The 27,074-nt window shown below is 43.6% G+C and overlaps 1 protein-coding gene across 9 annotated transcripts in view; it reads right to left on the minus strand.

Moving 5' to 3' along the window:
* Positions 1-27,074, minus strand: part of CTNND2 (catenin delta 2) — a 930,830-nt gene that overhangs the window by 122,298 nt on the left and 781,458 nt on the right. For all 9 annotated transcript variants that reach the window (XM_060295662.1, XM_060295656.1, XM_060295659.1 and 6 more), the window contains 2 exons: positions 19,510-19,627; positions 13,607-13,792 (listed from right to left, as the gene is read on the minus strand). In XM_060295662.1, the coding sequence (XP_060151645.1) occupies positions 13,607-13,792; positions 19,510-19,627 (304 nt within the window). The remainder of the gene's footprint in view (positions 1-13,606; positions 13,793-19,509; positions 19,628-27,074) is intronic.

Genomic DNA, 27,074 nt, shown 5'->3' on the forward strand with positions numbered 1-27,074 from the left:
CTTCTTTTTCTCAATTATGATACAGCTTAACTCAGTTCAAGGCTAAAGCTCAGAGATGAATGACATCCCATCGACGGGTGACAGCCATCCCATTAAAGGTCATTTTCATTCAGAGTGTCACTCTATCTCAACTTTATAACAAGGACACTCAATGTAAGGATCTTCCTGTTCTTTCAACCAAAGCCACTTCTAAACCCTTCAAAGCGGACTTTGCACCTGTACACAGCCTATCAATAAAACCAGTCCATCTCTTTTAAATACATAACAAAACAAAATTGAAAGTGAACCAGACTTGTCACATTGCTCCTGCTTCGTTATTTGAGACTGGCTCACTGCACCAGATAGAAAGAGAGCACTAGGCTAAGAGAACAGCCCTTTTGTAGATGTGGTGACTTTGATGATGAAACAGGAGTGATATTGTCTTCTCATAGGAAACCAGCTGGGGGTATTGAATCTCTCGGCTAGCTAGTGCAACAGGAAATGCAAAATTATTTCATTTTGTTATCTCCTTAATACTTTTAAGCTATCATTTTCATATAAAGATTTAGATTTCATATAAAGATTTAGAGCTCAACGTGGATGGAATTTCCCTCTCATGTAAGAGCCAACATAACAGCGTGAGGTATAGAGAAGTTTTATTTGCACTCTCATTACAACATGTGACAGACAAACTGTAAAAAGAGCAAAAAAAAAAAAGCTGTGTTATCATTTGCTGGGTTTCATCTGGTTCTTTTCTTCTAACTTCTGTGCAAATAAAACAGGATAAATGGCTAAATCATTAGATAATTTTCTTCCGTTCTGACACGTGATCTATGTAGCTCTTAAATACCTTTTATTACAATCCTTTCTTAGTGGCTACAGAGAGAATCTGAAGGGAATAAAAGGAAAACTGATGTGAATATGGATAGCCTTTGACGGCAACAAAAGAAGTTCAAAGGGGTTTCTCTGCTATTTCAGAACGCTGATGACACCCTGGCACATCGACACAGAAGATAAAGAACTATTTCAAAGCCAGTCAGTGTATCCTGCCTTCATCTGGGTACTTTATTCAAACTTTTATTGAGTTAATAGGGAAAGAAGTATCTATCAACTGTCCATTAAAAAATAGATTTTCATCACCTATAAAAGACCGGAAGTCTTCTTTAAAAGTTGTGCTGACACACCTGAAGTCATGTCGCCTAGCCAATCAATACCAACAGGACTACAGGGCAATGGCGACATCAGGATCAGACTGAAGTTGTGAAACAGTTCTGCACGTGAGAACGTTTAATGCCAACCTTCTTCTAGAGTGAGGATCCACGAGAAATCAAGGGATATGCAACTCTTTTATCAAAAAAATGGAAACACATCATTTATAAATTTAAATACAAGATGAATTTATCCTAAGATTTCTTCAAAACTGCCACATGGCTTGAAGACAAGCAGTGGCTAAATCTTTAACACAGTCAAAACACTCATCACACAGCTATTTAGTCCAAAGAACACAGAACTTACATTTATAAATAAGCCTTATGCAAACTATATTTGTTTTTGACTGTACCTTAAGGGCATATTACCAAAAATTTTCTAAGAACTTGAAATATGAAAATAATATATAAAGAAACAAAATGTTTTCAGGTCAGGAGGGAGAACTTTCTATGTAATAGAGACAAGGCACAACCAACAAAGTATTTCCAGGAAACCAACAGGGGCAATGCTAGCAGAGTATTTTTTGATTATATTGGCTGCATTATTGCCAAGTTGGGACATATAAACACACACACACACACACACACACACACAGAGAAGTGTGTGTGTGTGTTTATATGTCTTCATTTATCAGGTTTAAGTTTAAAAATCAAACAGAAATTAGACAAAGGGAAAGCAAAAGAAAAAGGAGAAAGGCATTTGTGGTTTTAAAAAGTTTTCTTCCAGCACATGGGAAACGTTGAGTGAAAATATCCCTTCTTCCTCATAGTTTTACTCCTTAGGCTTGAGAGTTAAATAAATGTTCCTTAATTTTAAGCACATTTAAAATTTTATCTGTTATATTTTAACGAATAAAACTTGCAAAAGTTCTAACTGTTCTTTTTTTTTTTTTTTTTTTGCGGTACGCGGGCCTCTCACTGCTGTGGCCTCTCCCATTACGGAGCACAGGCTCCGGATGTGCAGGCTCAGCGGCCATGGCTCACATCTTCCCAGACCAGGGCACGAACCCGTGTCCCCTGCATCGGCAGGCGGACTCTCAACCACTGCGCCACCAGGGAAGCCCATATTCTTGATTCTTAAAGTTAGTACTTAAATGTTCAAATTATACTTTATGCAGGTCATTCATGTTATTAAATAGGAAAAAACCCTGATAATCTCTAGCATTAAAGCTCCTCTTATTCATTGTCTTATTTATAGGAATTGAGAATTTACGAATATACTTCAAGTTTAAGAAGTTAAGGATTGAGTGGGTTATGCCAGAGTATTTTAGATTTTTTCAACAGATAATACTTTGGATTGGGACCTCCCTGGTGGCAAAGTGGTTAGGAATCCACCTGCCAATGCAGGAGACACAGGTTCGAGCCCTGGTCCGGGAAGATCCCACATGCCCGGAGCAACTAAGCCCCTGCACCCCACCACTGAGCCTGCGCTCTAGAGCCCGTGAGCCACAACTACTGAAGCCCACACGCCTAGAGCCCATGCTCCGCAACAAGAGAAGCCACCACAATTAGAAGCCCACGCACCGCAATGAAGAGTAGTCCCTGCTTGCCACAACTAGAGAGAGCCCACACCAGCAACGAACATCCAACACATCCAAAAATAAATAAAAAAACAAAAAACAATGTTGGGTGTCTCACCCAAATTCATATGTTAAAGCCTAACCCTTAATGTGATGGTATTTAAAGGCGAGGCCTTTGGGAGGTAATTGGGTTTAGATGAGGTCTTGAGGGTGGGGCCCCTATGACGGGATTAGTATCCTGATAAAGAGATGAAGGGACCAGAGCTTTCTCTTTCTGCCCTGTAAGGACACAGAAAGAAGATGGCCATCTGTGAATCAGGAAAGAGGCTCTCAATAGACACCGAATCTGCTGGCCCCTTGGACCTCCAGCCTCCAGAACCGTGAGAAAGAAATGTCTGTTTGTGTAAGCCACCTGGTCTAGGGCATTTTGTTACAGCAGCCCGAGCTGAGCAGGACAGTAGTGACAGTAAGCACTAAGAAAGTTTGGTGTCAGTGTTATAAGGACCCTCCAGCTACACCCTGGCTGTCCTGCCCTGGAAGCTCCTTTGGGGCCAGAATGGCAGCAAAGAAGGAGTGTGTAAGGCAGGATTATGTTGACAGTAGATCACAGAACAAACCAACAGACTGACTTGTCATCCCAAGTAGCACCACATTCACTAACATATCATCAGCACTTTTGTTTTTCAGTTATATATATATGTATATTTATCAGACTATTTTCCATTATAGGTTATTACAAGATACTGAACATGGTTCCCTGTGTTATATAGTAAATCCTTATTCCTTATCTATTTTACGTGTAGTATTGATAGCTGGAATCTGTCAATCCCATACTCCTAATTTATCCCTCTCCTCCTTCCCCCTTTGGTAACCATAAGTTTGTTTTCTATGTCTGTGAGTCTATTTCTGTTTTGTAAATAAGTTCATTTGTATCATTTTTTAAGATTCCACATACAAGCGATATCATATGATACTGGTCTTTCTCTGACTTACTTCACTCAGTATGACAAACTCTAGGTCCATCCATGTTGCTGCAAATGGCATCATTTCCTTCCTTTTTATGTATCAGTACTTTGCTGGACTGGCTTTAAATGTATGACTGTAAAACTAATATCAATAAAACAAATAAGCGAACAGTTTATATCATTCACTATCCAAAATTGTTAGAATTGAAAATATGTATTCTCTCTCCGAGAAGGTAGTGCTCAAACATTTTTAAAAAAGAGGAGACTAAGACACTCCCATGTTAGAAGCCAAGGGTCTGCTGAAATCTGGACACAGTGGTTTTTGATGTAGTCACGGTCAGGGAAGGAGATACACACTGGCCACTGACTGTAAGGAATGCCTGCTTAGGAAGAAAATCACACAGCTGTGGGAATGGGCTCAATGTGTGTGTTTTTTTTTTTTTTTAAAAAAAAGCCTTTCTTTAGACTGGCTTTTAATACTTTTACTTCTCCTTAGGGCTTAAATTCTATTTTGAAGATTTCTCTCTTAGCTGGTTTGAGGATGGAATCATGGAAGCCATTTGCTCCTTATATGAAAAGAGAGGTCTGACTTAGGGATAAAAATCAGAAAGTTCAGGGACCTCCCTGGAGGTCCGGTGGACTGTGCGATCTCAGTGCAGGGGGTGTGGGTTTGATCCCTGGTCGGGGAACTAAGATCCCACATGCTGCATGGTACCGTCAAAAAAAAAAAAAAAATCAGAAAGTTCAAAAACCAGAAAGTAAAGATGTCTGTACACTTTACAAAGAGACTGTGTAAATGGATTCTTCAGGGGACGGTGGCTCACGAGATTAATTATTACATTCATAAAAGCCCCTACTGAATGAGAAGAATTAATGAGGGAATTTCAGCTCCTCCCTCTGAAGGAGCTTACAACTACCCCAGTTTCTACTTCCAAGGCGCCGGGTTGGGTACCACGGAGATGCTAACAAGACGTTCTCGCCTACATGGAAGAAGGATTTACATTCTGGGAGGAGCGCTGCTAAAATACACAGCTCCTTCTGTCGCATATGTCACAGCCATTCCAGTCTATGTAAAGAAAAGAGCTTTCGCTGCCGTATCTTTGGAACACAAATAGAAAAGGCCTCTTCACCAGCGGAATGCATCTCTAGTGCCTAAATTTCTCTACCAGCGACAGAGAATGACAGTCAGCATGTGTGCAGGCTCACTTTTCTTTTAAAGGGATTTCAGTGACATAAATGGGCCAGAGGTACTGCAAGGGAAAGGGAGTGGATGTGCAATGACAGGAAAACAGTCTGATTTTAAAATCCCACTCTTGCCTCCCAGCTGAAGTTACACATCACAGAATGCAAGAAGAGAAAATGGCTCTAAAATGGGAAACTGTCAGGGAATGTTCCTTCATGCAGGGTTTGGGTAAATTAGGCTGCAGCCAGTGCTAAATACTTTGAAGAGCCACAACCTAAACACAGTCCATCCACCATTGGCCACTGTTGCTTGATTTGGTTTGAACAGCAGTTACTAATTGATTTTTGCCCTGACCGTGTTTCATCATCACTTTCAGCTAATGCGGGGAGGGAAGGAGGAAAAGGAGGAGGGCAAGGGAATGCAAGTAATGGTTATTAAGAAAAAAAAACTCCAAGCAACTGTCAAAAGCCAAAAGAGAAATGATTTTTGTGTTGACGCTTGGGAATTTGGAAGGCAAGGGTAGCTCGGGCGTCTGACTTCCCCTGGGAGCTGTTCAGAAGCCGTCGACTACAGGGAGGCTGAACCTACGGAAAGAGAGGACAGAGGTGACGGCCAGTGACTCGTATTCATGTGGTACACGTCTCCAGGCTCTCCTTGAAAAAGATACAGGGAATTTTGCATTTGAGAGATTAGAAACCTGTCTTAAAGGTGAGATTGGCTATGGTGTTTCCCAAACAAGGCTTCAGAACAAAAAACATTCAGGGACAGACTTGCTGACTCACTTCCGTGCCTGTGTGGGTGCACACCCCTCAGGAGAAGGCAGGAGGGAGGCGGGTGATGCTGTGAGCTCCAGACATTGGCACAAGGCGGCCACTGTGTTGTGACCAAAGAGGAGTGTTATCAAGGCTGGTCTACATCACTGGGCTCGCTCGCCGCTTCCCCAAGTCATCCTGATGGAACCAACTGGAACACTAGTAATGCTCACCTAGAATTCTCTCTGCTCCTAACTTCTCATCCACATCTAGGGAAACCTGGGCTATGACTCACCCTACTACCTGCTTTTTCAAGGGACTCTGTCCCTGACTCGCCAACTTCCTTGAGGTAGTCCTGTAGTCTTGCTTGTTTATATCTTTGGTGATACATCCCTCAAAGACAGTCTAATACAGTGGTTTTCAACTGGAGTGATTTTAACACCCAAGGGGATAGTTGGCAATGTCTGGAGACAGTTTTGGTTGTCACAACTAGGGAAAGCGGTGCTATTGATTGGTGTCTACTGGGTAGAAGCCAGTGACGCTGATAAACATCCCACAATGCCCAGGATAGACCTACCACAGGGAATTACCCGGCTCCAAATGTCAACAGTGCCAAGGCTGAGAAACCCAGGTCTAGTCTGTAAGACACAGACTACTGACTGATGGTGTGGAATACCGAATGGTAAAATGTAAACACAAATTAATGAGTCACCAAAAATTGAGCGTTAAGTCTGTAAACCCACTGAAAGTGGAAAAGCAGCATTTCTAGGTGATGGGATAAATTTTATATGAGAGGCGCAGAAGAAGGAGAAGCATCTCACTCATTCACAGGGAGTGGCAAAGGACAGTCACTGCACAGAACTGTGCAGCCGTGATCTTTGTGGGCGCATGCAACTTATTGCTTTGAGGACATGAAATAGCATGTCTTGAGTCACCAAGCTCCTGGCATACGGTGAGGTGACAGCAGAGCGAGACTACACTGCTACCAGCCGTGAGGGATGAGCGGCAGCTGAAATCAGCAGATGGTCAGAAAGGAAATGGTATTAAGCCACAAACGAGAAAGTATGGTTACTAATAAGGAAACGGAAACTGCCTGGAAGAAAGAAAAACCACCTGTGATATTAGGAAACGAGGACTTAAAAGCATCAAGCATGTCACAAAGGGGCAGATCCATCAGGTGATAATAAAGCAAATCAAAACGTACTCACACTGTCTGTCACTGCCATCCAGAGTGATTAAGACAAATTTTGGCTATGTCGCCAGAGCCTGAAAAGCATTCTCTGTAAACGTAAAACTAGATGTTTTACTTTTAAGAATTTATCCCTGAGAAGTGATTAAGGATATAGGCGAGATTTAACTACACGGATGTTGATTGCAGTTTACGTTAGTTAAAATTTGGGAGCAACCTAATTTTCTGATCATCGGGGACTGGTTCATACAACACGGCAGACCCCTACAATGGAATTCTTGGTAGCCTTTCCATATTCTGGTGTAGATGACTATTTACTGGCAAGCAGAGAGGTCACGCAGAGCCAAGTGATAAAGTGTCTACAACAGCCGGCAGAGCGAGGCAGGGTGGGTGCAGCGCCCACACCTGTCCTTCCCTTCAGTGGTGTGCCAGTCACCTGGCTGCAGGTAATTGGGGGCTACACTGTCTGCAGAGAATTTGCAAACAGCAAAATGGATGAAAGTTGGTCTTTCTTATTACCCTGTGCAGACAATTCTAAACCATTTCAATGATAAAATATCCCTCCTTACTGAGGTAGAGAACTCCTACTGCACCCCCTTAGTATACCACTGTACCCCTTTTCCCTTTGGTTAAGAGAATGCCCAAGGTTCACCTAGGGTCACGGTTGCCCCACAAAAACACTACACATCCCAGTCACCCCTGCAACTCAGGTGCTAATGTGTCCCATCCAGACGGAGAGGGTGTAGGCAACAGTGATGTGTGTGACATTCAGCGGGGGCAGTTCTAGAGGAAAGGGTACTCCCCTCTGTCTTCTTGGCTCCATTTCTGCTCCTGGACTCTGGATACAGAGCCATCTTTGGACCATGAGGAGGAGGGCAGCATCCTAAAGAGGTGAGCATGACAGATCTAAGGAGCCTCCGGAGATTCTGCAGACCAGAGCCGCCAGCAGCACCGACTTTTACATTAGCGGGAAACACACTTGTCTTCTCTAAGTCGCTATGAACTTGGCTGTCTGATGTGGTACGATGTGTCTTCACTCACACTCCAACCAATATCGTATAATTGTATTTTGAAAGGTTAAACAAAGCTATGCATAAATACAGAGAGAAAGAGATCAGAGAGGATTAGAGGCCCAGGTATACATTTTTATTGTGGCTCACACTAGAAGGGAAGATGATGGGGGTGTGTGCATTATTTTCTTCTTGTAGCTTATTGCTATTTTACTCATATATTGTTTACATATTACGTGTGCATGTATTTATTAATATAAATATTTATAAAATTTTTTGAAGTTATTTAAATATTTTTATAGATATAATATTTTTACTTATAATTAATATATATTTTGTCTCAAGGAGAAACTTATTTAAAATTTAAGTAAGTTTAAAATTCAAATCTGCAATGTACTGATTTAAACTAGCAATAAAATTCATTTTTGTGCTTTGGGACATTGATTGCTATTTATTCTCAGAGCCTCACTTCTGGGCCAACAGCACCCACGGGACACAGTGGGCTATGCGTGAGTCTCTTGAGGCGGCCCCCAATCCAAAGTCCTGAAACTCCAAGGACACTTTTCAGGGGATGGGATTTCATGGCATCTAATCCCATTTATGTATGTCACACACTGACATCTTCAGAACTAAGCATCTTTTAGTCTGGTGTGATCAAAGTACTGCTTCTCCAGGGGTGCTTTGAGATACACGCATCTACACTTGTTGACATGAACTGCAAGTTCTCAGACGATTAGCAAGATCTAGAGTGTTCATTAGGTTTGCTGGTGATCGCAGAGTCAGAAGGTAATAAAATGCAGCACTGCCCTGAGAAGCGGAGGAACAGCCTGAACCACAAACGGAAAGAGAAGGGCTATGCAGCGCTCCTGGCTCACAGCAGCCGTGGGAGGCCAAGTGTCCCAAGAAGACAATGGATGAGGCTGGGACCACCGACTGGCAACAACCCCACAGCAAGAGCTAGAGGCCCAGTGGACCACAGCTGGACTGCCATTCAGCACAGCTGGTGCTGGGCCTTGGGCTAGATGTCAAAGATGGAAAGAAGACCCACACAGTCTTGCCCCTCAGAAAATTCTCCCTCTAGGAGATCAACAGCTGTATGTGACTGATGATGTGATGAGCATTGGAGGAGAAGTTTAAATAAAACCATGCAGATGCAGATGAGAGAAGGATTCACTTTAACTTGGGAGAACTCTTGAAAGGGTGAAAGTGATGTTTTACTTGGTTTTAAAGGATGATTCTCCAAGGAGTGGAAGAAGGGAAGGGGAATGCTGGACAGAGGAGCAGCGTGAGCATAAGTGAGGAGATGGCCTGCGGGATGCTGGGCTGGGCTGGGCTGGCTGTGCTGTGCTGTGCTGTGCTGGGCTGGGCTGGGCTGGGCTGGGCTGGCTGGACTGTGCTGGGCTGTGCTGTGCTGGGCTGTGCTATGCTGTGCTGTGCTGGGCTGGGCTGTGCTGGGCTGGGTTGGGCTTTACAGGTGTTACATGGAAGCCCAATACTACTGCTTTTGTGGATAAGATATCATGCTGATATCTTAGGTGAAACTTCCCACAATCTATGCATTTGGCATCAACAACCTAGAAAAGAGATGAAAAAGAGTAATAATACTTCTCTTAAATTGACCCCAGCTCACTAAACAAAGATTATCAGGAGAGAGAGAAAGTTGATCGTATAAAAATGCTGGATCAGAATCACCTTTGAATTCTGATAGGTTTACATCCTCACCCATGTGGATATATAAATACCCCTGTGAACTGAAAAATTCAGAGGTGATTCAAGCAGAAGAGAGATTTCTGAACTCTAGAAGATCTTGCTTGTTTTACTTCTGTTTTTCACTGCGGGTTTCTCTGTACACAGTCAAGTTCACACAGAGTAGGTCTTGAAGGCCCAGGTCTGCTCGGACCATCAGCCAGCAGTATCCTGTTACTTCTAATCCATGTTTGAGCACCACTGATCCCCGGACACCATCGCAGGAACCTTGGCCACATGCCAAATCGAAAAACAAACAAAAATGCTTATTTCTACAAAGGGTGGGAAAGCAGCTAAATCAATTTTGTCTACTGCTATTTCCCTGGACCTCAATCTTCGGATTGCCACCCCTGCCCTGCTCTGCCAGGCTGCTGGCACAAAGCCCTGCCAGCAGCGGTGAGGACTGTGCTGGGTGGGATATGCCTCTTGGCACATGGCATGTAGACTGCTTTGGCAGAGGGTCTAATTGAAAAGAGCTACTAGAGAAAGCAGTCATTTCTTATAATTCAGCGATAGGCACTGAACACAAAGTCAGAAATTAATGAATTTGCAACGTCCTTTTGGACCAGAATACGATGCATGGAAGTGTCCAATACAGCCACACACAGGGGTTTACATTTGATGGTTCTGTATCATATATTTTCTTGAATTATCCCCATCAAGGATCTAAAAGAAAGTTTGCAAGATTTTTATTATAACTAAATCTGACCTGCAAAGTATAGTATTTTCCAAAGGTACAGAATACCAATGCCCAAGGTGAAAGTCAACGTAAATTTCTGGAATTCAGCAAGTGACAGAGTCAATCACTAAACCAATATTAGGATTTTCATCACTTTTGCTTCCTGGTAAAACCTCTGGCTCCTCTGTCCTGGTAAGGATCTGCCGTGGATTAGACAACTGTTCATTTTATCTTATGCCTTTCTCTGAGGCAACTCAAATTTAAGAGAAAAAAGCATATACACCTGCATAAACAAACACTGACTTGGTCAGTTAGTTCCTTTTTGAATATTATTTTAAAATAATATTTGAAAAGATTACAATTGTAATGCCCATTGTAGAAAATTTACATATAAGAAGAATCAGCCATTATCTTCCATCATCTTTGATGTACTGCACTTTTTCTAAAAAAACATATTTTTGGTACATGCATATATTTTGAATTTGCATATGACACATATTTTACTAAACTGGCCAGGTTTTATCTGCATTGTATCTATCTCTATATACCTCTTTCTTCATTTCACTTTGTATTATACACTTTCTATAATCACTACCTATTCTTTAAAGAGACTGACTTTATGAGCAGTAGAGGTTCCAGGGGATGTATTATATCTGACCATTTTTATAGCTGCAAACCTAACACTCCATCTGTTTACATCCTCATTAAGCTTGATACTGAATTTCCTGGCACTTCAAAATATTTTTATATTATGTGGGAGAACAGTTTGAAAACATTTTTTAAAACTATCATTTGGTTGAAATAACTTTGAAGCTTCTTTATAAACAACAAAGTTCCATTGTGTTTTAACTTACGGTGGTTTCAGCAAAACTTTCTTAAAGAAATTATTTTTTTCTCCCTTAAAAGAATATTGTAAGAAGAAAAATGGAACAGACTGTACTCATTTTCATTTAGATTTCAGGCAAAAATCGTAAGATTCTACTCATCATTTTAGTGGACTGAACTTAGAAGAGAGCTCACTGATGTCATAAATTATGGTTTGAAGTACAGCGTTCTGAGGTGGAATATTGCTCACCATGAGGTTTCATGGAAGCAGCTAAGCCCCTTGGAAGAAGGGCTCTATCTTGGCGTGATGTCCATGAATGTTCTCTTCTGACCCCTGGCTTCTCTGGACCCAATCAACTCCTAATCTCACCTGTCATTCGAAAGACCTCAAGCCACCAGAGCACACCTTGGCAGAGTTGGGAAAAGGGTTAAGTGTCGGGGCAGAATCTTACTAAAGGAGACACCAGGGCCAGGCACAGAAGCTATCAGAAGGGTGTGCTTCAAAATCTAAGCCATAGACTAAAGAGAAAACCATGAAATCAGAGTGAATTTAACCTCAGTTTAAAGTTTTTCTTTCTTTCTTTTCTTTCTTCCTCCCTCCCTCCCTCTCTCTTTCTCTCTTTCTTTCTTTCATTCTGCCTGCCAAGGCTAATGCCATATTAATGGACTTCCACAAATCTGATTTCCAAAGTTGCCTGGGCCCATCCCAGAGGTTCTGAATCATTAGGTTGTAGGTGAGATTCAGGTGATTTTGATCACAAGGTAGACTGTAAAGCACTATATTCTTGCCCATAGGCTTTTCTTCCTTTCAACTTTACTGAGCTTGCTTTCCAGGGTGAAGCAGTGTAGGGACTGGGCCCCATGGTATGCAATACCACAAAAGGAAACGATGAGAAGAACCCATGTACCTTTGTTAGGCCATCTTTAACTTATTTGATATTGAAAAATATTCAGAACCCATAATCGTTTGGCACCCTTAAGTACCAGGTAGGATAACTGAAGTGTGTGACATCACTTAGTATAATACTTGGCACATGGCAGGTGCTGGCTAACCACTGCATCCCTCCTGGTAGGAGGGTTCTAAGAGGCAGAATTAAGAACCATGGCTCAATACTCCCAAAAGGCTCCTCCAGTTCAGGGGGAGATGGAAGACACAGAGTACTGATCCAGGACAGGAGAAAAAGCAGGGCTGGGGATTTATTTCTCAGAGTGGAAGGTCACCGTCAAAGAGGCAATGAGCCTGTATCTCCTAAATTATAGGCGTGTTTAAGCTGGAACATACAGATCCAGAAGCTGTAGAAAGACCTGGAGCCTCAGGGGCTACAAACAGCTTGAGAACTGTAACCTACAAAAATGCTAACACTGACACATTCAGGTTAAATGTAGGAATTATATTTAAGGACACATTCCCATTAATCCTTACCGTGAATAAAATAGTTCCTTTAACCCTCACTCGGAGTTAAACTTTTCCAAAAATAGTTTAGAAAATAGTGTGTTGTGACCTAAACAGATATTTTTGAAAATTTATTTTGAATTAAAAACCTGGCAAGAGAGCATGTTGGGGATTCTGTCCCACTTTCTCAGTCATCCACTCCTGAGGACAGTCAGATCTTGGGTTTATAGGACCCTCAGCAGCTGGAGATAACAACCATAGCGTCCAGGGCAAGGCTGGAGGTATAACCACAGGGTCGGGGAAGGCTGGGAACATGACCACAGTGTCCGGAGGAGACGGGAAGATCTCAGTAGCAGGGGTTTCTGGCAGCCACAGGACGGGCACTTTTTCTCATTACTCCCTTACCTGGGGGCCTGGTGGGTGAGGGGTTCTACCTCCCAGAGGCTCCCGAGGGGCAGGGCTGGAGGCTGTTCTGTTTTTGCCAGGGCTGAGAATCACAGCCTGTGGGCCTTTACTTCAATGCAGGGCAACCGACAGCTGCTGGAGGAAAGGCCGTTCCATTTTGAAGAGGCCTCTCCAGCTGGACAGCTATCTGGAGTAACCGGAATTGGCCCCCAAGGCCAAGCTTCTAATGTCATTCTGTTGGGAGGGCTGTGAATTATTCCGTTTTCCAACAATAAGTGCAAGATTGCATGTCCAAAAGTTCCCAAATGACCTATACAATATATGTTGGATTTCTGCGCCTCTCTCCACAGCTTCCCTTCTTAGACCACACCTATCCTGTGCAACTGTACCACCTGCAAGGCACCCTCCTGGCCCCCGCAAGGGCCGCAATGAATGTGTGCATCGACACAGAAGAATTAGCGCCTGCATCTGACTCGACTGTGTGAGCTGGAACCTTAGAGCTTGCCCTGGACGCAAGCGGCTCTTTCCGTTTTTGAGATTTCCTATCTTGGCGTGGCTGCAGAACCTGGGGGGAGTCAGGTAATGCTCCACTGTCTCAGCTATGAAATCCCCACGGAAAGCCTGTGCAGAGGCATTAGTGATGTGACCGCGTGTTAGAAACGCAGAGCCCTGCACCTGCAGACACAGACGAAACATGCATGTTGTGATTAGGGCAAGGGAAGATTGCATGCAGCTGCGAGTCCCCACATCACCTGATCTTGAGATTTCTTTTTCTTCTTCTTCTTGCCCCAGCACCCGGAGCTCTCTGCATCTTTGCCATTGGCCTCACCACAGAGCAGCCCGTCCAGCTCATCTGTGCCCAGGTGCTGTCCCTGAGACGTTTCCGCTGCCAGCCGGTACGAAAGGTTCCTTAAAATGCACACACAGTTTTCAACGGTCTGGAGAATCCAAAAAAAAAAAAAGGAGGAGGAGTGAATAAAAACTAACCAGCACTCCTCCACCCAGAAAAGCAATCCGTCTTTACACACACATTTTTCTTTGGATGCATGTAGCCGCTGCCCCTAATGGCTCCCTTGACAGCCACAGTGGAAAGAATTTAGGGAAGCTTGGAAAAGTCCTAAGACATTTTCTCACCCTGAAGATACTACTTATCAACAAGAGGTCCTTTTCTAAGCAGCTGCCACTGATTGAAATTCACTTGTGAGCGAGGAAGAACCCACAACCACGAGAGGTCCCAGATGGCGTCCACTTACGGACAATGGCCGCATGGGGACTAGGGCTCTGAACCACCAAGAGCACAGATAACTGGATTTCTGTCAGCTCTGGGAGGGCGACATTAACATTTACCATCTACCAGGGCACTTTCTGGGGGTGAAACAGGGCAAGAGGTGCAAACCAGGGTGGTCCCAGGCAAGCCGGGTTCTGTGTTCACCCGGGGGCATCAGTGTTTCCATGCTGATTTTCCTGGCAGGGGCGTTAAACGGTGGTTAAGGACACACATAGAGCTGGATACCTGTAGAACCCTAGGTCTCTGACCACTGGCTGTGAGATTTGGACAGTGCACCCAATATCTCCGTGACCATAACCTCCTCTGTAAGACGGCCATGATAGCGGCCACGTTTTAGGCTGCTGTGTGGAATACGGGAATTAGAGTATTTACATGTGATAGGCAGAATAAAGCTCTCTGCCCCAAAGATGTCGACATCTTAGTCTCTGAAACCTGTGAATACGTTAGGTTATGTGGTGGAGGGAATTAAGGTTGCTGATCAGTTGGGGAGATTACCCTGGATTATCCGGTGGGGGGGCATGGAATCCTGAGGGTCCTATAAGCAAAAGAGGGAGGCAGAAGAATTAGAGTGAAACCCCGTGAGAAGGACGTGACCTGCTATTGCTGGCTTTAGAGATGCAGGAAGGGGCCATGAGACAAGGAATGTGGGCGGCCTTGAGAAGCTGTAAAGACAAGGAAACAGATGCCTCCCTCAAGCCTCCAGAAGGAATGCAGCCCTGTTGACACGTTGATTTTAGCCCCAAAAGACCCCTTTTGGACTCCTGATGTCTAAGATGGTAAGATAATAAGTTTATGTTTTTAAGCTGCCATGTTTATGGCTGTTTGTTATAGCAGCAACAGGAAACTAACCCGGTATGTAGGTACTGAGAAGAGTTCCTGGCACACAGCAAGTGCTGTACAAGGATCTATATCATTAACAATGGTGGAGATGGTACTGCTGGGAGGTCCAGAGCTTGTGACCTAGATCTGATGGGTCCATGATGGAGTCCTGGCTCTGCCATTTAATGAGCTGTGTGACCTTGGCCAAAGTGTGAACTCTCCCTGTGCTCCTGTTTCCTCCCAAACTCCCCACTGCCAAATTGCAGATTAGGTCTCAACATACGGATTTGGGGGGAACCAAACATTCAGACCAGCGCATCAACCTTTAGACCTTTGTCCTGGATTTGAGGAACCGAGGGAAGAGGAAAAAAAATACCAAATTTTTACAAAGGACAAGATAATGATGGAGAATAAATTGAACTGAGATAAGTTTTATTTTATTTTTTAAGTTTAAATTTTTTTATTGAAGTCTAGTTGATTTACAATGTCACGTCAGTTTCAGGCATACGAAATCTGAAAAAGAAGAGCTAAGTTGTCTTTTTAAAAGCATGCCAACTTGGCTATCATTTTTCAGGCACCAACTGTGGGACAGCCACCATTCAAGGCAGGGAAGATCGTTCCATTTTACAGATGAGGTCTGAAGCTTTCAGTAACTTATACCAGATGGCTCCACTTTTTCTAGTCCTAGGTTGGGACTGGAAGGGTGGTGAGAGCTGCCAGGGTCCGGATCCTGCACTGTTCCCACCTATGACTGGAATCTGGTAAAAGGCACTGTGTATGTTTGACATGACTACTGTGGGCAGGAAAACCAAGCAGGAAAACCAGTTTTCAGGGTATATTTTGGGACCTTTGCCATCCCAAGCGTTGCTTGTCAGCTTCTCAAGGTTTCATGGGCTGCTAATTCCACAGGCTTTGAGTCAACTTGATTTTCTATTTCAAGCATCCTCTCAGCATCGAAAAAGGAACCGGCATGAAAGCAGGTAAACACAGGACAATACATGAAAGGGAGAAAAGTCTCTCCCTGAAAAGAAAATGTTATGGCATAAGTCAGAACGATTTTTAAATCAGCTCAAACTGATTTTTCTTACATCAAAGTCTTGGGAGAATAAACTCCTTTCTCATCCTGCTGTTCATCTTCCCTGGGGCACCTCCATGCCTCTGTTTAACAAATGACCACTGGGGAATAAATCCGCCGTTTTGAGAAATGTTTTATAATCTACCTGTGGCTGAGGGATGATTTTGAGAGAAGCTGGATGGTGGGGAGAGGAAGGAGAGACAGAGAGGGGATGAGGAGGGCGGAAGGGAGACAGAGGAAGTGGTAGAGAGGGATGGATGGGGGTGGCCCCAGGGGTTGAACTTATCTCTCCTTAAGCTTGGTTTGGGAGGGTTACCAAGTCAAGAGCTTTCCTCTGCAGGGGCAGGAAAAAAAGAAAAAAAAGAAGACTGCCACCGCCCTCCTTGGGGACACCAGCAGAAGGTGGGTGGCAGCTGGTGGTTTTGGTTTCCATATCCATTGCCGTCAACAGAGCTTTCAGTAGTCCCTCTTGGTCACCAGGGTCATTTTGACTCCTTATTTTCTATTAGAAAGGGCTAATTTGGAAGCTGTCTGTAGAACGCTCCACCATATGTTACCCTTTCAACAAACTGTTCCAGTTACCAGGCGCTGAGCTGAGAGCGTGCGTGGAATCCAGGCTCTTGCGCTCATTAACTTCGCTGGCCTCAAAGACAGCGTGCACACATTTTCCCCTCCTTTAACTTGTCACTGAGAAAGCTCAGAAGTGGCCAAGCAGAGGGCCGAGTGGAAAGTGATGGGACAATAATAATACGTTAAAACTCAATAGCACATGCTGGCCAGCAGAGCACTGCTGAGTAGTTTATCACATTTGATCCTTTCAACAGCTATAAGGATCCTCCTTGTCTCAAAGCTGAGGTCACCCGGGTCCTGTCCTTGGTCATCGGGAGGACGAGATGGCACGTTTTCCAGCACGCTCCCGGGGCCAAGCTCAGTGTTCTTGCTGCTCAATCAGGAATATCTGAGTCTTCTGTTTTTTCTTCTTTTAATTTTTATTTTCTATTGGAGCATCGTTGATTTACAATGTTGTGTTAGTTTCAGGTGTACAGCAAAGCGATTAGTTATACAGATACGTGTGTCTATTCTTTCTCCAATTCTTTTCCCATTTAGTTTATTACAGAATATTGAGCAGAGTTCCTTGTGCTGTACTGTAGGTCCTTGTTGATTATTTAGTTTAAATATAGTGGTGTGCACATCAATCCCAAACTCCCAATGTATCCCCTCTCCCTCCCATCTTTCCCCTTTGGTAACCATAAGTTTGTTTTCTAAGTCTCTAAGTCTGTTTGTAAATAAGTTCATTTGTGTCATATTTTTTAGAGTCTGCATATAAGCGGTATCAGATATTTGTCTTTGTCTGACTCACTTCACTTAGTATGAGCATCTCTAGGTCCATCCATGTTGCTGCAAATGGCATGATTTCAAGGAATATCTGAGTTTTCTGACTCCAGCCCTAAGTGGTCCTCAGTTTTTCAGTTTCCTCTTTTGGGGGAAATGTGGGCGGACATTAACAAGGAGAATCTTCAAGGTCTCCCGAGAGACTGAGGAGTCTGGTCCTCTGACACATCAGAAGAAAGATGTGCGTGCCTCACAGCACTCTGATTTTGGACCATGCTCCTGAAGGCTGCCTTACCCAGTGGTGGGCACTGGACCAAGACAAGAGGCTGTTGACTCTTATTCTCAACTCCAAGGCCCAGACACTATTAAAGCTTGCTTGGTATCCATAGGCTTAGCATCCCCTGCGTTAGTCTTTACCACTTTGAATCTTAAGATCCTTAGCGCTGCAGCTTCTGTGAATTACGAATTACCTTCAGTAGCTCTTTTCAAAATTCCTCTATTGTGTTAACAGGTATCTGTAAATACTCAAGACATCTTGACTGGTTGCTTCTTCAGGGACTTAACTTTCCTGTCAATGATATTAAAAGGTCTAAAATGGCTGTTAAGGGCATTTACAAGAGAGGTTGATTAAATCTTTTCTATCATATTTCACTTTTGAAATTGATGTCATATACGCTAAATGAATGGATGCAAATGTAACTGAGTGGCAGTGATAAAATGACAGACAGTGTCATAACTGGAGTCAGCTGGTACTCAAAGGGCTAGAGTCCCAGAAAATATCATGGGTCCTAAACTTTAGGGAGTAGGGCTCAGGCATCAGGAATTTTCTAGCTTTTCTAGTAATTTAGTTTTCTAGTTTTTTTAGTAATTTTCTAAATTTTTCAGTCACTCTAATGTGTAGAGAAGCACCGTGGCAAATCACCCCCATGCCAACGAGTAACTAAATGGATGAAATCACTCTTATTTGTTCTTTATCTGACCTTACAACTAAGTTATATTATATCGTATTCCCGACGAGTGTCCATTTCAAAGCTGTATCTACTAGGGCGGTTCTCAATCCAAGATGCACATCGAATCACCTGATGAACTTTCAGAGGAATAGAAATCGGAGACGAGAGTTGGACACTCAGATTCACTCAGGGGGCTGTGATGGGGTCTAGGCACATGCATTTATTAAATGTTCCAAAGGCAATTCCGAAGAAGAGTTGGTATTAAAAACCATGGGATTGAGGCTTTGGTTCAGAACCAGGGCCAATTTTTGGCTCCCTATGGTATATCCGGCAATATCTGGAGCCATTTTTGTTTGTCACAACTGGGCTGCGGGAAGGATGCTACTGGCATCTAGTGGGTGGAGACCAGGGATGCCGCTCATCACCCTACAGTGCACAGGGCAGCCCCCAGCAGAGAACTGGACCCAAATGTCAGCAGAGTGGCTCTGGAGAAGGTCTTATTAAGGTATCACATGTATTAAGGTCTTATTAAGGTATCCCATTCATCACATGTATTACTTGAAAGTATCAGTAAAGTCTGTGTTGATACCAGGATATTATGAAATGACAAATTTTTTATTGAAAACGAACCAAAACTCATCAAAAGACAAGTGAAGACAAAACAAAATAGCTCAGCGCTGGTGAAGCCCATCCAATTCTATTTTGGTTTGCGAACTAAAGCACTGAATGGACGCTGATGATGGATGCTTTGACAGGCTCGTTTATGTAGCATTTTGACGGCATTTATTTAGACTTCATCAGGCATTCCTTGCATGGCATTGGACAAAATTAAGTTGTTCAAGAGCTATCGTGTAAGAATATAGGATTATTCAACTCTCAGGTAGTTTTAATGTTTCTTTTTCTTTTGCCAATGGATTTTAGAAAATAAAGCTAGAAGATTGTGGGCAACCTGGTATGTGAGAGTTTATACACTCATCTGGAACACCTGTAGTTACAATAACTTAATCTAAAATTTTATTCACTACTAATCAAGAATTAAGTGTCTAGTTCTAGGCTAGGATTAAACGTCGATATAGATCTCAGAGTGAAAGTAGTAAACATCGCATTAACTCTCCATCCTTGTTAGCCACTGTTTGGTCCCCTGGGCATCCTTCTTCTCTAAGATGCTTCACCTATGCAAATTCAACAAACCTTGCTATCGATCTCGCTGCTCCCCAGCGCAGACTGAATCACGTAGAGCAGCGCATCCGTGAGCCCATCACATTCCCGCATCCTCCTGCGGGCCTCCTCTCCGGCTGAACTAACATTCCTGCAAAGCAAAAGGATGTGTCAGCGCCCTTCACGGTGGTCACCTCCTCTCATAGTTTTAATCAAAACACTTTCCTTGCCTTTTCAGGTTTACCAAGAATATAATTTAATCGGGGGGGACGGCCTCCACAAAAGCATCCTGGAATTAGGTGAGTCACAGATATCTGCAAGGAAACTCTCTAAATGGAGAATGCAGAATTCCAAACACGTTATCCGTGAGAGTCCTGTGACTGCCAAGAAGGGAGACTTGGGCCAAGTCTTCAAGGTCTGCTTCCTTTACAATCGACCAGGGAATCAGAAGCTCTTTGATTCAAAGGATTCTTCTTCTTTGAGAAGTTTGAAATACTTTTCAAACACAAAGCTTTTCAACTTACTGAAGTATTTTAGAGATCTAATTTCACCTGCTTCAAAAAGATACCTACCTTGGCCCTGCCAGAGGTAAACTTCTAGAAATTTATTCTAAGAACACAGAGATTTCTGTGAAAATTTAGTCATCGGGATGTCTATGGTACCTTTTATGGGTAGGAGTTGCCCAAACTCCTTCCTACAATGGCACAGCCTGAGCTAAAGCCAACAGAAGGGGCCCCTTGTAATGAAATGCACGGCTGGGAGACAGAGAGAGCTTCCAGAAGGTACAAAAGACATGAGACAATCTAGTCAAAGGTGAATCTTTTGGGTGCTTTTAGTTATTCCACCTGAGAGGGTGTTCTGGTCTTCCTCTCCAACCGTGATTAAGGATTCAGTTCCAGCAGAGAACTTTTGCAGTAACTGAATGAGAGACAGCACAGGCTATTAGAGGGATGCTGGAGGAGATGAGTTAATGAAAGGTACAAAGGACCTGAAAACATTTAGAAACTGTGGGGAAGGGTGATGGAAAGAGAGAATGATCTAGGTAGGGCAATGGTTCTCAAGCTATGGCTATTATCAGAATCACCTGGAGGGCGTGTTCATGGAGATAGCTGGGCCTCACCTTGAGATCACTGGTGGAATCTGGTAATTTGCATACTTGGTGATGCTCACACTGAAGACCTAAACTAAAGTAGCTCTAACTCTACTTCTAGGGGGAGGGTTTGGTTGGGGAGGGTAGTGTTCTTCAGTGACTGCTGGGGCCAGCCATGGGGCAGATTCCAAGAACCTGTGGCCTTAGAGCACACAGTAGTAGCTGAACAGAATGAATCTTCAAACTCATGCTGTAATTGACACAAGTGTTCTCATTTCATTTTTCCAACATCTTTCCCTGTTATACTTCATTCTGTTTTACAGATAAGAGAACTGAGGCTCAGACAGGCTGTCCAAGGCTTCACAGGTAGTAAGCGGAGAAGCTAGAACAAACCCAGGTCTGTGAATGGCAGGAAAGCAAAGGCTTCAGGCTTGGTGTACAATATGGACTATACCTTTTAGGAATTAAATCAAAATAAAATAGGCTCAATGCTAAAATGCTACTGAACATAAATGTTTTCTTTAATATCTAAAAAGTTCTGCAGACATGTTTAAAGACGATCTATCAGTGTTTTAATGTAACACTGGGAAAGGTTATTCAATTCACATTAGTATTTTTGGCATTTGCTGATCTTAAAATATAAACAAAACTCCTCAGTTCCTTAGATAACGTAACTGAGCAAATACTGGCAGCATTTTTATGGAAAGTGTTATAGAATCTGCCTTGGGGTGGCCAACCCTCGTTCTGACAGCATCTCTGGGAGGGAGGAAAGAAATCTTTTTGCAAAAGAAAACGTGGTGAGAGGCACTCTGGTATTATTATTAGAAGGATGGTCTTTGTAAAAGAGCATTTTTAGAGCATTTCTCCTTGAAATGATTTTCACCAGGTCAAGCTTTGACACTGTTAGCGTACTAGGTTTGTCAAAAATTCCAATCATTACAGCATTCAAAAAGAAAAAAATTCCAATCAGACCTCTTTGGTCTGAAGGACACTGGGTGCAACGTATGACTGTCAGTCTTAAATCCTGCCTCTTTGTGCTTTGATGAGCTCATGTTTCCAAAGACAGAAGAATGGAATTTGGACTTGAAAGAACTGTAGGGATAGCTCATGTGCACCTTAGTCTCGAATATCCTCTAGCCTTTCCCCTTATCCACGAATGCTCAGTCTTTCCTTTGAGTGGCTTCACGATGGGGGCAGGCTGCCTCCTGATTCACAAATAAACATCCTCATGATCAGTCTTATTTTCACTGGTAGTCAATGAATGGGCAGGGGCAACCGATGGGAAAGACCAGGAATTAACAACTTTGTCAACATTATGTTTTCAATATTAATTTGAGCATTTTCTTATTCTGCTTTGTTCTCATCTAGTCTCCTCCACAATTAAAAAAAATTATTAACTGCCTACTATATTAAAATATGTAAGATATTACATATTAAAATGTGTAAGATACTGAGAAATGAGAAAGACTGATATTATAAGTTAAGGTCCCAGTAGGGAAGAGGAAGTAATCAGGACACACACATAAACACCACCCCTCACAATGATACAGAGGGGAGAGTGCAGTTACCACAGTGTCTGCAGGTAGGATAAGGCTCCATATGTATTTTTAAGTGAACTGAGGTGTGAACACGTCTCTCTTTCAATGAGTAACTGTGTCCTTTCAAGCCTTTGGGGTTGGGTTTCCGCTTTTTATCAACTATTCCCGAACAAGTGAAACGTATCACAAGATTACCTTTGGTTGTTCACTCTGGAGGAGAGGAGGTTTCCTTTCCTTGCTTCCCCCCCTGTCCCAACACAAAATTTACTATACTTGTGCGTTTCACTGTTTAAAAATAAAAATCTCAATAGCCTTATGTGTTGGTCACTGAACAGTTAGTTGTAATTATGGTCCCAGGTAGGTATCTGATAAAGAGCCCATGTCCAACCTACAAAGTTCCTCCTTCCTGTTGTACTTAAATCATCTTCTGCTCATCTTGAGGGAGGTGATTTCCATGTCTGGCTAGAAACTGGTACAGCAAAATTCTATGCATAAACGTAACACTGAAACAAAGACTTGTAATTATTTTGTAAAATGCACAATGATGCTATAATATCTACTCCTTAGAAATAATCTCTATAATCTTGATTGAACTGCCAGTTGCTATGTCATTTCTGCTTAAAGTAGATTCTATAATCTTTTTATCTAATAGATGAAAAATAAACACGAATTATTATATCTTACAATTAAAAGATATAAAATCTCTTACAGTCTCTCTTATTCAAAGGTAACTAGCTAAACTGCTCTATTTTCCCTATCTTCAGTGCTGTTTCACATCTCACTACTCGGAGACTTCCTCACTCACTACGCTCATTTAAAAAAAAAATTCAACATACAGTGCTCATAGGATCCACAGTGGAACTTACACGGAAGACTTTGGTTTGCATGATGCCACTTCAGATGGTCAGGATAGGGGGGATCAAATCACACAGAAAACCAAGGGATGAGATTTTGAGTAATCAAGCTACTTGAAATTAATCTCTCCCTTCTCCGTACTCCCTTAGCTCTTTGAATCTCCATTATTGATCACCATTGATTTTGAACTAGAACTATTTAGGCTGTGACCTTATTGCTGCCTTGGGGCCTTCAGGAGGGTATTTGTACACCCAGCATGCAGCTGAGTGCCCGACACGTCCAAGGTGCTCACTGCCAGGTGGCTGTTACATGCACATTCAGCTCTTCCGTGGGATTGGAGTTCACATGTAGTCCATGACTGATTGACCTCTGTGCTCCACGCGTATTGGGTAAGTATCAGATGTCAGTCACACCATCAGTGCAGCCTTCTCACCTTGTGGTTTGTGCTCTGCCCCTACAACCCCCATCCTGGATTATTCAGGGCTGTCTTAATTTGCAAAGAAAGATAAAGCAGTTGCAAAGTGTATAATTTGGGGGACGAAACTTGTTCAGTTTGAAGTTTCTTACGCTTGTTAATAATATTGATCATCCACACCGTGTGTCGAGCGATGTGCACAGTTTCGCCACCTGAAGCCAACCAGGCTGTCCCAGTGTCACACCCACCTCACCCTCCGGCTTGTAGGAAGAGTTTTCTAGTTTAAGATTAGTTTGTCTTGCTGTGCTCTCTGTTACCTCCTCTCCTCTCCACCCCACCTGATCCTTGGGCTTTTATAATCTGGCCTCTATAGGGGGTCATCTCATACCTGGCCCACCCCCCAGTCCCTGGAGTCCTGGGTTCCAGCCCTGCTAAAACTCCGTACCATCCTTCCCTACAGCGGCGCACAACTCTATGCTGCTGCTCATTGGGCAACTTTGTCTCATTTCCCAATTTATAATCAGCAGAGCCCAGATGCTGGGTCTCTGCAGGATCTGGGCTGGGTTCCTGAGACTACATACAGGTGTCAAGAGTGGGATGGGGCTGCCAGAGGGCTTTAGAGAGTGGAGCAGAGATCGTTTCAAGAAATACAGGTAGTCTAGAGGTAAAGCTGAAATATGAAGCCACACACCGAGTAGGGCCTTGATGCCAACCCATCAGGACAGGCAGGGGGAGAGGCAGGATCTACCACAGATGACAGCACAGAGGAGACCTGATGTTCAAGCTGGTCCCTCCATGATGTGGAGGAGGGATGGGATGCCTCCTCTTTCTGGTTGTCTGTTCCTTGGTCCCCAGTGCATAGCACTGATTAGGAACTCAGTGAGTGACTGCTGAATGACATGACGCACGATTGTTTTCAGGTCTGTCTCCTTCTAGACCAGAAGTACTCTGCCAGGGTGATTTTGCCACCGGGAAACATTTACTGATGTCTGGGCACCAAAGGACATTTTGGTTGTCCCAAATGTGGAGGGAGGGGGTGTTACTAAGAACTTCCGCTCAAAATCAGCAGTGCCGTGGTTGTGAGCAGGACACTGCTCCCAAACCTGGGTTCCAGGAATCAAGTGTATTTGTCTCCTTGGGGAAACAGCAGCTATGCCTCGTTCTCTCCTACAAAAGGCCTCGGGAGAACTTGTCTCTGGGTTCCAAAATCACCGACCAGAAACCCCCAATCTTTTCCTCTCTGGGAAAGCTGAGTGTGCAGGGCCTGGGAGGAAGGGGTCCTCTGCGCGGCCAGCTGGGTCAACATAGCAAGAGCCACCCAGCCAGATTCTCTCACTCCAGGTGCGACAGTTACGGGGTCCTTGGTGTTGCGTGAGCCCTGCCATGTCTGTCCTTCCCCCTCTCTCTTCACTCAGAGGAGCTGTGCCACAGAAACCACTAGGGCTCATCCTTTTGATTTGTAGCTTCTCTGTAGAAAGGGAGCAGCTTGTTTCCCTCTTATCACTCAGTAACCTCAATGAAGGTGGATGCTCTTGTGTACCTGGTATGGGGTTACCTAGGGGCGAAGGCACATAAATGCCTTCTCTTGGTCTCCTCATCCGGAACGAGCCTACAGGGATGGTTTGACATCACTGCATCACAGGGACACACAGCCAGGTGCTCAGGGCCTGGGCAGAGTCCCAGAGATAAATGTCTACTGCTTCAGCTGCTTCTCCCTCAGAGCCTCCCACCCAGGGGTGAGTGAGACCCCATGTGGACCACTGGGGCACCATGGGGGGTGTGTTGTACCACAAGCACTCAGAGAGGGTGGGGAAGAATGGAAGGTTTCACACCGCCCTGACAACCTCATTTTCTTAACTTTGATCGCTGATCTGTAAACAATCTCAAACTAATGTAAACTCATTAAAACAACGGGGGAAATGTATCAGTAAAAGTAAACATCCACACTTTCCTTCTCCTCTGTCCAAGGACATTACTGTGACCATGTGGTGTTTATCATTCAAGACTGTTTTCTATTCATACAAATAAAACACGTAGGAATGTTTTGGCTTTTTGCCACAGTGATTGCTCAGTCACTGTGCCTGTGTCCTTCAAAAGCGTATCGTTGTCTGTTTTTTAAAATTATTATCCTATTAATAGACATCCAAGTGATTTTAAACTTTTTAGTGTAAGTAACGTTAAGCTGAAATTTGGAGGAGTTGTGAGGTTTGCCAGATGGACCCTGCGGAACCATTTTAGGGAGAAAAGGTAGCAGAGATAAATCAGTTCAAACCAACAAAACGACCCACCCTGATTGGCACCTACTGTGCTCCACACCCAGTGCCAAGTCTTGGGATAAAGAGGAAAACACCTGGCCGTTGACCTTAGGAGTTCACAGTCCAGGAAAGTAAGCAGAGGTACATTTGATGGGCCTGAATCTGATATCATCAGCCTGAAACTAGCAGTATGAAGAATTTGGGAACCAATCCCCCTTGGAAGTGATATCCAGGCACTTCCAGTGAAATCTAGATGTTCCTAGAAAGCGAACACAGGATGACATGGATGGAAGTTTTACGACTCACCTTTATTTAAGGTGTAATTAAAATCTTTGTTTAAGTTATAATTATGTAAACTTGGACATCAACTGTTTTCTTTAACATTTGTAGCATCAAGTCATGGGTTGGGACTTAAGAAGTAAGAACACAGAGTACACTACATGCGTTCTTAGTAAGAAAGCATTTCATGAAAATTTAGTGGAAAGTACCTTCAAATTTGAAGGGTACACATGGACTTAGGGGCAGTTTTAGGTGAACAGCCTGTGGAAATACCAACCAAGCACAGCCATGCAGAGGTGGGGTCTCTGGGTCACTCTCGGCATGAACGGAGGACAGGACCTGGCAGTGAGAGGTGGCATTCCGTGGCAAATATCAATTCTGGCACATAGCTGATACATTTTTACTAAGCCTGGCATCCTAAGCCAGCCCCTTGTATCTACTAAAACCATGGTGGGCTCATGGTTCACCAGCGTAACCTTGTTGATGCTCTTACTTAGCACATAACCTGTGCTAAGTCCTCCTTGACATCTAGCTGCTGGCAGCCCAGGTGGGTTGCTCTGAGTGCCAGGCAGTGCATCACCAGACCTTCTCCTCCTGCCTGGTGTAGCTCAGCAGGAACACGCGGGTGAACATTTATGACATTTGGGCTCCCCCCACCTGCCTGGTGAATTCAAGTCATTCCAGAAGCATTTCCAGTGTTGCCTTTTTCTGACATCCTACCCAGAGAGCAGAGCCAAGGATGACAGAGGGTAAGTCCCTGGCTTTGAAACCTTGCAGTTGGGATTTGCTGGGCTGGGTTTCCAAGTTGCTTTGGACCAGCACTCCATTTTATTTTCCATGTCTCCCTTTCTGGAACTGGAATGTCTAAAACTATTATCCTGTGCCTGTCCCAGCACTGTATGTTGAGGGCAGATAACCTGTTTCTTTAGAATCATAGGTTCACAGGTGAAGAGAAATTGTTCCCCAGCAGCTGTACATCATGGGTTACTCATCTACGTTGGATTTAGATGCTTCTGGTTATGGACTTTTGAGCTGAAGAGATTTAGGACTTTGAGTTGACGCTGTAATTGGGATGAGACCTTGGGATGAGATGAAAATACGTGGGGTGGATGTGGATCTTTGGGGACCAGAAGGTGCACTGTGGTGGACAAACAATGGCCCCCCAA

Source organism: Globicephala melas, chromosome 3 (genome assembly GCF_963455315.2).
Source record: "Globicephala melas chromosome 3, mGloMel1.2, whole genome shotgun sequence".
NCBI classification, from domain to species: Eukaryota; Metazoa; Chordata; class Mammalia; order Artiodactyla; family Delphinidae; genus Globicephala; species Globicephala melas.